The 10,457-nt window shown below is 39.5% G+C and overlaps 1 protein-coding gene across 2 annotated transcripts in view; it reads right to left on the bottom strand.

The window, feature by feature from the left end:
* Positions 1–411: 411 nt before the first annotated feature.
* ift172 (intraflagellar transport 172) overlaps positions 412–10,457 on the bottom strand; it is a 53,148-nt gene continuing 43,102 nt past the window's right edge. For both annotated transcript variants that reach the window (XM_086143351.1, XM_086143352.1), the window contains 13 exons: positions 9,049–9,147; positions 8,475–8,584; positions 8,028–8,091; positions 7,641–7,727; positions 6,945–7,061; positions 5,904–6,014; positions 5,261–5,380; positions 4,362–4,457; positions 3,977–4,036; positions 3,768–3,866; positions 3,486–3,639; positions 2,806–2,897; positions 412–2,251 (listed from right to left, as the gene is read on the bottom strand). In XM_086143351.1, coding sequence (XP_085999477.1) covers positions 2,162–2,251; positions 2,806–2,897; positions 3,486–3,639; positions 3,768–3,866; positions 3,977–4,036; positions 4,362–4,457; positions 5,261–5,380; positions 5,904–6,014; positions 6,945–7,061; positions 7,641–7,727; positions 8,028–8,091; positions 8,475–8,584; positions 9,049–9,147 — 1,299 coding nt within the window. In that variant the 3' untranslated portion in view covers positions 412–2,161. The remainder of the gene's footprint in view (positions 2,252–2,805; positions 2,898–3,485; positions 3,640–3,767; positions 3,867–3,976; positions 4,037–4,361; positions 4,458–5,260; positions 5,381–5,903; positions 6,015–6,944; positions 7,062–7,640; positions 7,728–8,027; positions 8,092–8,474; positions 8,585–9,048; positions 9,148–10,457) is intronic.

The following is a 10,457-nucleotide window of genomic DNA, read 5'->3' as shown; positions in this document are numbered from 1 at the left end:
TTGAATCACCTCCTCCATCCAACCCTATTCTCTGTATCTTCTTCTCCCACACCATCTTACTTCAGGTCCTCTTTCACTACATCCATAAATCTTCTCTTTGGTTTTACTCTAGACCTCCAGCCTGGCAGTTCCAACTCCAGCATCCTTCTACCAATATATTTACCATCTTAGCCTGTTCGATGCTCCGCCTTAAATGACCTCAGACAATAGTTAATGCAGATTTACCAAATTACATACTGTAATATTTTTAATAATCAATATTGCCGTTGTTTTCTTTCCCTTTCAGCTACTTCCTTCAGAGGTCACTAAAGCGAATCATCAAAAATCCTCCTTGGTCTTCCTCTACGCCTACTGCCAGGCAGTTCAAGCTTCTACCAATATATTCTCTTTTACTGTAAATCAATTATGCAAGTCAAAGCTTTATATTTGGTTGGACAGTTCAGACATTTCTCATTCTCTATTTTGTTTGTTCTGACTCTCGTGTCTGACAGTAACATGTCACGACTCTCTGTTCAAACATCTTGTTCTGCAAGTTCTACTCACCATCAGACAGTGAACTCAACTAGAATTTTAGGTTTTAATCCAAAACACTCGTCTTCTAACCCTATATGCGACATATGCTGCCATAATGCCACGGCAGTTGCCATCCATACGATGAGATTCTACTGAGAGCACATCCTGTTCATATGAAAGTTTGAAAAGGGCACTCGAAAAGGGCACTGGACTTCTATTTCAGATTTATTAGAGAAAATACATTCCATATGAAACATACCATGGCATTGCCAGCAACATTGCGCTCTGAAAAACAGCATTTCAAATATTTTTTGCTTTTTTTTTTTTTTTTTTTTTTCCAAAGTTCTTCTAACCATTGACACCACACCCTTCTTCTTTGAGAAAATGAGACAGAAAGCTTTGTTTTTTTTCTCCCCTTTAAATTCAGCGATGCCCTCCTGAGAGAAAGTCCTTCTAATGAGAACAAGAGGACACGGTGGCGGAATGTGTTTCCACGGCAACAGCTCAGGATGACGACCCCCGTCCGAGGACGGATATAAAGAGAGTGAGGACACATAGCAGCAGGAGGCTCGTTTGTGAAGTTTAAATGTTCAGATATGCCAACGACACGCTGCTGTATATTTGAGACATCAGCTGGGCCATTTCAGAGAGATCCAGAAAGTTTCTCAAATCCATCAGCAATGTGACATTGAGCTTCATTTACCTTCTTATTTCAAACTAGTGCAGCACATGTTCGTATATCGCACGGAAAATAGTCTCAGACCATTCATCAGTAATAGCTTACTTTTAATTATGTCCTACAGAATTTCATATGATGTTACTTCCGGTGCTTTGAAATGAACACCAATATTTGAAAATGAAATAGTAATTGAAGGTAGTAACTTCATCTTGTGCTATTTTCTTTTTTCTTTTAAAAAGAGTGCATAAGCTTTTAACAAAGTTCCCTATTAGTCTCAAAACTATTTCTGCATTTATACATATAAAAACACTGATTATGGAAAATATATCATCTGATATTGGGTAAACATTAATATTAGTGTAATATCCTCAGATAAATATCTTTTGGTGAGTACAAATTGTTGAAACTAGTTTTTACTTACTCCTTTGCAAATAGGATTAGGTGTTGATGCAAAAGATCTTGGTGGCCCGACTGTGGAACTACAAGTTGGACATTGACCAAAAAAGGCAAATATTTGAATATGAGACTTCTTTCAAAACTACCAACTGAATGATACTACACCTGATACAGCAAAGTGCTGCACCATTACCTTGATATTTTTATATATATTTGGTCAAATCTGTCCACGGGGGAGCATGTGGCTATGTGTTGTGTATTTTCTGTGTCTTATATGATTTGATATATTTTCTATTTCTGCTCGCTGCAATAAATACACAGAGTAAACACAATAAATATATGCTCGAAGCTGGAAGCCACGACTCATTTGCAACCCATGCACTTTATAGCTTTTTCTCACTGGCCTCATCTTCAGCCCAGAAAAAAGGACCCACAACTTTAAAATCCAGACGTGGTGATTGAAGGGTGGTGCAATCCAAGGAGAGCCGAATCATCACCACAGAAGAAGAGAAGAAAGACGGCCGAGGAGGGTCAAACCCTGCAGCAAGGGGTGAGGACATGACGTTCCAGGTGTCAGTGGAACGAGAACCCAGACGCTGGCAGGCCGCCGCACCATTGGCTTATGAACCGCAGGACGTCCTGACACTCCGGGCTGTGAGTCGTCTACAGGGAGACAAAACAAACCAGAACTGCCAAAAAGGTATCCATCCATCCATTATCTACACTTAGGGTTGCGGGGGATGCTGGAGCCGATCCCATGGCGAGAGGCAGAGACACATTTAGAGACAGACAACTGTTCACTCTCTCATTCACACATCTGGGCATCTTTCCCAATTTTAAAATAATGGTGAATTCTGACTAATTTTTCAGAAATTTTCCTTTGACTCACAGCTGAAGTCAGGCTGTTTTTCAAATTTTTTAATCATATCTGAAATGCTTGTGTTTAATATATTCTAAAGATAATGATGCTGCATTGATTTGTCAGCTGATAAAAACCACAGCTTTTTCAACTGCTGATGAAATTAGAGTGGCCCTGTGTATGTATGTGTGTGTGTGTGAAAATGTGTGCAAATGTGTGTCTACATCGCCTGAATCTTCAGTACGACTGATCTGTTAGAATTCATAACTATCAAAAACAACATGGAAAATCCAAAAATGTAAGGGTACAGCGATGAGGTGATGAAGAGGAGGGTCCGTCCGACAAACTCCATTCTCACCTTGGTGGCCATAAGGAACTTGTTCCAGTCGTCTTTGTTGGCCGCTTTCCCCGTTGATGAGAACTCAATCTTATTCCTCAGAACAGGGTAGCCTGGATACAGGAACACACACATGCAGCATGAGCAGTGGACCATCTGTGTGCGTGCGTGTGTGTGTGTGTGTTTGTGTGGCAGGTGAGCCCCAAATTTAAGTCACTTTATAGCTGCATCAAAAAGACCATAGTGGGTCTTTGGCTTCATTTCAGGAAGCGGGAGACAGAATAGCTGCAGTGTCCATGTCCATCTGGGCAGAGAAGGCGGGGCTGCCCCCTGCTGGACTTTCAAGTGGAATTCAGGTTTGAGAGGGAAAGCGCTTCCCATGATGACACAAAAAGCGGGAACATATTCTCCCCACGGGCAACAAGGCGACCCTGAGTGCAGGGTAAGATCCTTTGTAATAGTAACGGGACTAACTATGGAACTATTCGGTCATCATAAATAATATTCATTAATGTTCACATCGAACTAAAGTGTGTGTTTCATCTTCTCGTCAAATACTGACACGAAACCGTAAAGTTGTCATGTTTGAATAGAGAATATTCAACTGAAAAATTATTCAATTTCTGAATAATAGTAAGAAATTGTGTTCATGTACATGTAATGAGTAGGTGATTGTGAATGTGCCTGTGTCGGTCAGTTACCTGTTAACACACATGGCAGTGAGCACTGGCCTGTATTTGCCGACACCAGTGACGCCTCGTACGAGTTTCTTTCGTCTCGAGGAAGAACCTGCTCCAACCGATTGTTCATGGAAACCATCAGCACCCAGTCACGGATCTTTTCTCTCTGGGTATCCTGAACACGTTGACAAAAATGGCACACAAATGGCAAGCATGCGCACAAACTAAATGAAGTGAAAAGTAAATCACCTGTGGTGTTTGAAGGTATGTATGTGTGTGTGTGTGTGTGTGTGTGTGTCTTACCGTGATGCACAGTTTGGCAGGAACTGGCACTTCAAAAGGAATGTCAGTATCTAGGAAGTCAGAGTGATCCAGGGCATCCAAGCTGCCCTCATCCACAGCCTGCAGACAGACAGACAGACAGAGACACACACACACACACACACACACACACACACAGTCTTATGCCATTTGTGAATGAAATATTGTCTTAATCCTGCAAATTGACCTACATCACAAAGATCCAGAAAGTGGTTGAGGAAGATGAAGGCCATGTTCTCCCAGCCGACTTCCTGCCGGAGCAAAAACAATAAAAATATTGAATTATTGTTCAATTCTATATTTGAAGCTAATTGATTAAACTTTTAATAGTGAAAGCAATAAGTCTGTTGTGTTGCTTTTTAAGACATTTTGAAAATATTTTTCCTCAACAAATTTCTAGTGATTTCTTAATGAGTTTCTTTTTTAATTTTCAGTCAGAAATTGGTTAAACTTGCGAAAAAAATTCTGCCCCAGCTATGAGAAACCAAACCAACAGAGAAACAGTCTGTGGCAGGTCTTCCTCTGTTGAGTTCACAGAGGACGAAGAACATACTCCCGTCTGCCTCGTAAACTGACCTTGCAGTCCAGGCCAGCTTCATAGAAAGCTTTGTCTGCGGGTACCAGCTCAGTGTGACGCAGCAGAGAAACCGATAGCTTGGCAACAACGCTCATCTAAACACAAACAGCAGACAGATAGTGGCAGCAGACAGTTTTGTCTTAAGGCATTAGTAACCCTAACCCTAAGCATTAATAATAATATAATAACAATAATAATAATACTAACTATTATTAGTATCAAAATGATTATCATGACGACTTTTTTCATACAGCAACTCTTATGCATAAAGTGCAGATTAGTTCTTCGCATTACAATAATAAATAATATAATACGATAATAAGATATAGGTATAAAAATGTATGAAAAATATGACGACAAAGACATGTAGACATATAAAAGTTTGAAAAGCATGGTTATAAACTGTGCCCTGCGAATGACTGGCAACCAGTCCAGGGTGTACTCCGTCTCTGACAGCCAGGATAGGCTCTAGCATCCCCAGTGACCCTGAGTACAGGATAAGCGACAGATGATGGATGGATGGATTGTTATAAACTGTGTTCTTGAGAAACAGAAGTTGTGTGCCTTATTCAGGGTGGGTGTCTGCTGCCCATATGTGAGGACTACAAAGTGAGTTCCATCACCAAACCAAATTACATTATTCAATCACTTTTTAAAGAATTTCATTAAGAACATTTTGCTGTCTGTAAGGAAGACAGGGTTCATTTTGATCGGTTAACATTGCAGCACCTTGCAAAACATTATCTAAAGATAGTAAATAGCAGGAATAAAAAATGTTTCCACTGCATTTGTTCTGCACAATTTGAAACAGACAAAACCTCTTGGTGTTCAACAGTGAAGAGAAATACTGTTGGCTTCAGATCGTGTGTGCGTGTGTGTGTGTGTGTTTTGCCTTTACCAGCTGCTCAACGCCCCGCGCGGCCGACCTGGTAGTGTAGTAGTGAGCTATCAGCAGCATCTGCTCGAAATCTTGTTGAGCCGGAGAGTTGCTCTCTGCCGACTTTGACAAGTTCTCACACTGAGAATGGGTAAAGGCACAGAACCGGGCTTCAGGACAATATGATTTTTTTGTCAATATGATTACTAACACGTACTAGTAGGGTTTTTTTTAGCAAATTTTCAGTAACTTCACTTACTAGCTCTCAAATACTTTTGTGTGTTCTCAGAGTGTTTTTCTGTTTTCAAGCTACCTTTAGAAAACTATGTAGCTTTGGCTCTTTGCAATTTTTTTCAAACATATATAGTTTCTTGCTTGTGTTCAGGTCACATACTATACTTTTTCAACATTTTTTCAGTCAGTGGATCTTTGACACTGGCCAGTGATTCATGAACTACATGTAGATCAGTCTAAACTAAAAAAATCAAAACAAAAACTAAGACGCTAATGAGCCCTATCATGTTTTGGGTACTTCAATGAAAGTGACTTGACATTATGATCCAATTCTCTGCTCACCACAAAGGAGTAATACTAATTGAACGGCCAAACAGAGCAGCAAGATGGAAAATGCACCCCTTGATGACCCAAGCCGTTGCTCCTTTACCAGCTGCAGTAGGAAGTTGCGGAGGTCGGCCCACATCCGGTAAGACTCTGATCCCTCTGTGTTGGGAATGTTAATCACGTCCAAGAAGAGCCGCTTGTAGATGTTGAAGTTCTATAAAAGTAAAATGTGAAAGAGTTGTTGGTAGAACCTTCCAATTGTATTCTGGTGGAGAACTTGAGAAGGTAAACCACCTCCATTGAGACGGTCAAATTCTAAAGACTTTTTTGTGCTTTAGCAGAGTGTCTGGGGATACAGCCTCTATTGCTTGGGCTGCTCCCTTGAAGGGTCACCTCAGTGAATCTGTCTCCATCGAACTCTCTTTCCTCTTAACTATCTTTTCTCAAACCAACTAACCTCTTGTCCTCTTTCATTACATCCATAAATCTCGACTTTGGTCTTCCTCTCGGCCTACTGCCTGGCTATTCCAACCTCATTATCCTTCTATGAAAATATTGATATAAACAGATTCTACAATGTTATCTATGGTCGTAAGTTGTGATAAAAAGAGGCCGACAGTCATTTGATTGCAACTCTCACCATCGGATGGCTCGGTCATTTACAACATTCCTTTAACAATGCAGGAAGAATATCATTTATTTTCTAAAACATTTCTCATCTTAAAACAAACTGATTATGTTTTAATAATTTGCGCTTTTTTTTTAATCTTAGGTTGTCATATATTTTCTTTTCATTCATTTGTTTAAGTTTAGTTTTTAAGTTTTTAAGTAGAAGGATAATTACCAGTCAGTGAGGTCTGACAAAGCAGACTGTAAGTGCTGGTAACTCTGACCTCACCACCTCAACACACTGCTCTCAGACAGCAGTATTTTTAATGTGTTTTTTCCTGGTTTAATGTTTAAAGGGCAACTGAGGTGTTTTTCAGCAGAAAGGCTGAGGTGCAGTGAAACCTGCTGAGTTCAAGGCTTCACAAAAGCAGATGGCAGCAGAACAGCAAATGAATAATTATGAAAGAGACCACGAATTTGTCCACTGAGTGATATCAGTGAGGGGAAGTGTGAGTGTGTGTGCGCATGTGCACACCTGAGGGTTGGGTGGCGCTCCATGCTGAATGTAAAGCTGCAGAGCCTTCAGAGGGTCTTCCTCCTTGATGAGGTGTGTTGCATATAAAGCGACATACTTATGGAGGATCTTGAAGCTCTAGAAAAACACATTGTATTACAAAAATGGAAGGGATTATTTTTTAGTCCGCTGGAGTACATCACGTTGGCTTATTTAGATTAAGAAAACAGATAAATGTGAAGATGAATTTGTGAATGTCAGTCAATTCTGTGGAAATTATCTAAAGACACTTAAGAAATGACCCCCTATAACAATATATAAGAACCAGTCTTAAATCTAATCTGTCTGACTAAAATTCAGCAGAAAGTGTCTTGAAAAAAGCTAAAAATTAAATAAATACAAACAAGAAAATATGAATAAAAATCAACAGATTCATATCAGGGTTGTGTATATTTGTGACTTTCCCCCTCCAAACCAGAGATCATGAGCCAACCTTCACAACCATGTCAGTCAGCAACATTTCTTTAAAAAAAAGTATGAAACAAAGAGTGTAGCATGCCTGGACCCTGGTATGGTTTGTGCTCCGGAAAAGGAACCAACAAAAAGAGAAATGATCATAAAAGCCAAATGCTTTTGGATTCAAGATTCAAAGTGTTTATTGTCATGTTTACAGTGTGGACTCTTGTGAAATTGGCACATCGAAGGCTCTTTTCTTACCTGCTTGGACGCCGTTTCCAGGCATTTGTCCCACTGTCCTCTCTCAGCGTACATGTCCAGAGCTGCCATGACGTCCACACCCACCAACTACACAGTTTCACATTTACAGTACATATAATTTGTGTCTATGTGTAGTAAATGCTTGTTTTTTTTTCAACTGTAGAAACATCTAATCAAAACGGATAGGAAAATTGAAAAAATGTTAAGCAAAAACCATTTCTGTTTAAATGATTACAGTCATTGTTAATCGGTATATTAGCAAGTCTTTTGTCATTTGAATTACATTTAAAAATAATGTTATGGTATAGTCCTCATATCAAAAGGAATAGTTTTGTTACCGAATTGTGTTTTATTCTGAGTGTGTTTCATGCCATCATCTGTACATACAGAGTCCACTTTGCCCTGGTTCTTCAAGTGCTCCTTGTATTTCTGGTCCACGTAGCTTCCAAACCTTCAGGAGAGGAAGAACAAATGAAGGAGTAATTTGATGTGTGCCATAGTCATCAGTAAATATATGACGCCATGGATACTGAACAACAACCACATTAGGGGCAAAAGAAAAATGTCTCCCTTCTTATAGCTTCTATATTGAAGATCACGGGAGCAGTTTGAATAGTACGAACAGAAGTATTTGAAAGCAGCAGTTAGGCTTTACGCAAAGGCAGAAGTCAACAGATTCAGTATTTGCTTAGAGGATGTTGATTGACAAGTATAGAAGGAGCTGCATTGTGCCTTTGTCACTGTAGAAAGAGCATAGGACTGGGGTGACAAGATAAGATCAGTTGTATATTATGTGTGTGTGTGTGTGTGTGTGTGTGTGCATGTGTTTCAAACCTGGGTTCCAGTTCTTTGGCCACTTGCTTGGCTTTGCTCCACTCTTCGCCTTCGATAAAGACATCAATGGCTTCTTTAATCAGGTCCATGTTTAAGTAAAGCTCGGCTGCCTTGAACACACACACACACACGCACGCACACACACACACACACACACACACACACACACACACACACACACACACACACACATACTCTAAGTTAAAACACTTGTACAGTAGGTATAACAGTATTTTTTGTTTTTCTAAGGTAAGTAATCTGAGAAACAATATAAACATGCCAAATATACTTAAAATGATGTTGGTCTCTAAAATGTTGCTTGTTAAGTGGTTTCCTGCTAATGTCATGAGATTTTTGGCAAGGAAGTGGGACAAATAATTATTCAACATGACGGCGTGGTATTAGCAGCATAATTCATTTCCTGATATTAAGTAAGCGCATGCTAGACAATATCGATTTGTGTAACTTCCCTATTGGTGTGACAGTAGGTCACAAAGACTAGATCAACTACTTCCAAGTCACTAGAGATTTTTCTATTTGTTTGCAATTGTGTCGGGGGTTTGCGTGCTCCTACAGCGTTATATTTCCTCAGCTGGGTGAGACGAGGTCCAACCACCTGGATCACCTCCACTGCTCGCTCTGTGCTGAGGAACTTGATGGACAGCTCTGCTGCCTGAATGGCAGTACAACAGAAAGAAAAGGATAAGTCACACATCCGTCACTTTTTCCCTTATATTTAATGTTTCAAGACGTTTAAAACCCAGAAAATCAAGACTTTTACACTTGTAACTGTCATTTCCTGGCTCAACCTTAGTCAACCTCAGTTACGATGGTTACATATCACATTTGAAGGCCCTAAGAGAAAACCAAACTCAACGGACATAATAGAAGCAAATAATTCAGGATAAATTGAATCCCGATAATGCTGACCTGGCAGAAGACAAAAGGCAGGAGTCTCTGAAACAAACTGTTGATAAAGTTTCAAAGTATGGGAACAGAGACTGATATATTTTCATGTTTGTTGACAGAGAGTCAGATCTGCTGTCATTTTATACACTGGGTTTTCTCTGCACCATCAATCTCTCTTTCCAATTGAATCCACACCAGCCCACTCTCTGCTGTCCTTTCCACAGTATCCTTGACCTTGAAGGGACCAGTGAGGTTTCACTATTCATTTTGTCTCCTTTGTGAAAAAAAAAACACATTAACAGATACAGCAGGTGTATTTAGGTCTGTGATTCCATGTGCTGTATAATTTATACTATATCCAGGGATTATTATTCTCTATTGACTCTTTAAGTCTTATACAACAATTTTGAGCTAATTGCTACCTATATCACCTCTCGTTGCCACGGTCATGATCCACTAGCTAAGTCACAGCTGCTCCCTCACCCGTCAATGATGTTTTTTTTAGCCTGGTAATTTTTAGCAGGTATTTAAACCAATAAACTACAGACTAACCTTAAACCTTACTCCTACATACAACTCTGATAGTTTAATGCTGCATTACATGACTAATGTCACTATTAATACAGAATGTTTTGTGTAGCTGATCTGACCGTGCGTTGCTGTTAAGCCTATATTACTGACCACAATCATTTCTCGTATTCAGCTGTGTGATAGCTAGAACAAACAACGTCAAAATAACTTGGGTCACCTTCCAGGATGCTGCCGAAACGCCAAATGAACCTTTTTTTTTTTGTTTTGAACCTTCATCTCAAACATAAATAAATTCAATTCACGACTCCTGGAAGCAGGGTTTATTGCAGTATTTCATCCCTGAAGTACATAAATTCAGAGAGATTGGACCCCGAACTTTGTCCAGATAGTGACTGTCATATATAAGGTAAGGGTCACATCAATAACAATAATTGATTTGATCCCATGTTTTTTAAATTTCTTATTTATTTTTTGTGACCCACTCACTACTTTAAAGATGTTTTTCAGTTTGTTTGTTCTTTCATGTTAGTTTATATGCGTTGT

The sequence above is a fragment of the Fistularia commersonii genome, chromosome 36, assembly GCF_037954325.1.
Source record: "Fistularia commersonii isolate RoL2024-O1a breed Wild chromosome 36, RoL_Fcom_v1.0, whole genome shotgun sequence".
In the NCBI taxonomy this organism is placed as follows: domain Eukaryota; kingdom Metazoa; phylum Chordata; class Actinopteri; order Syngnathiformes; family Fistulariidae; genus Fistularia; species Fistularia commersonii.
This window is presented reverse-complemented; position numbering and strand designations above follow the sequence as displayed.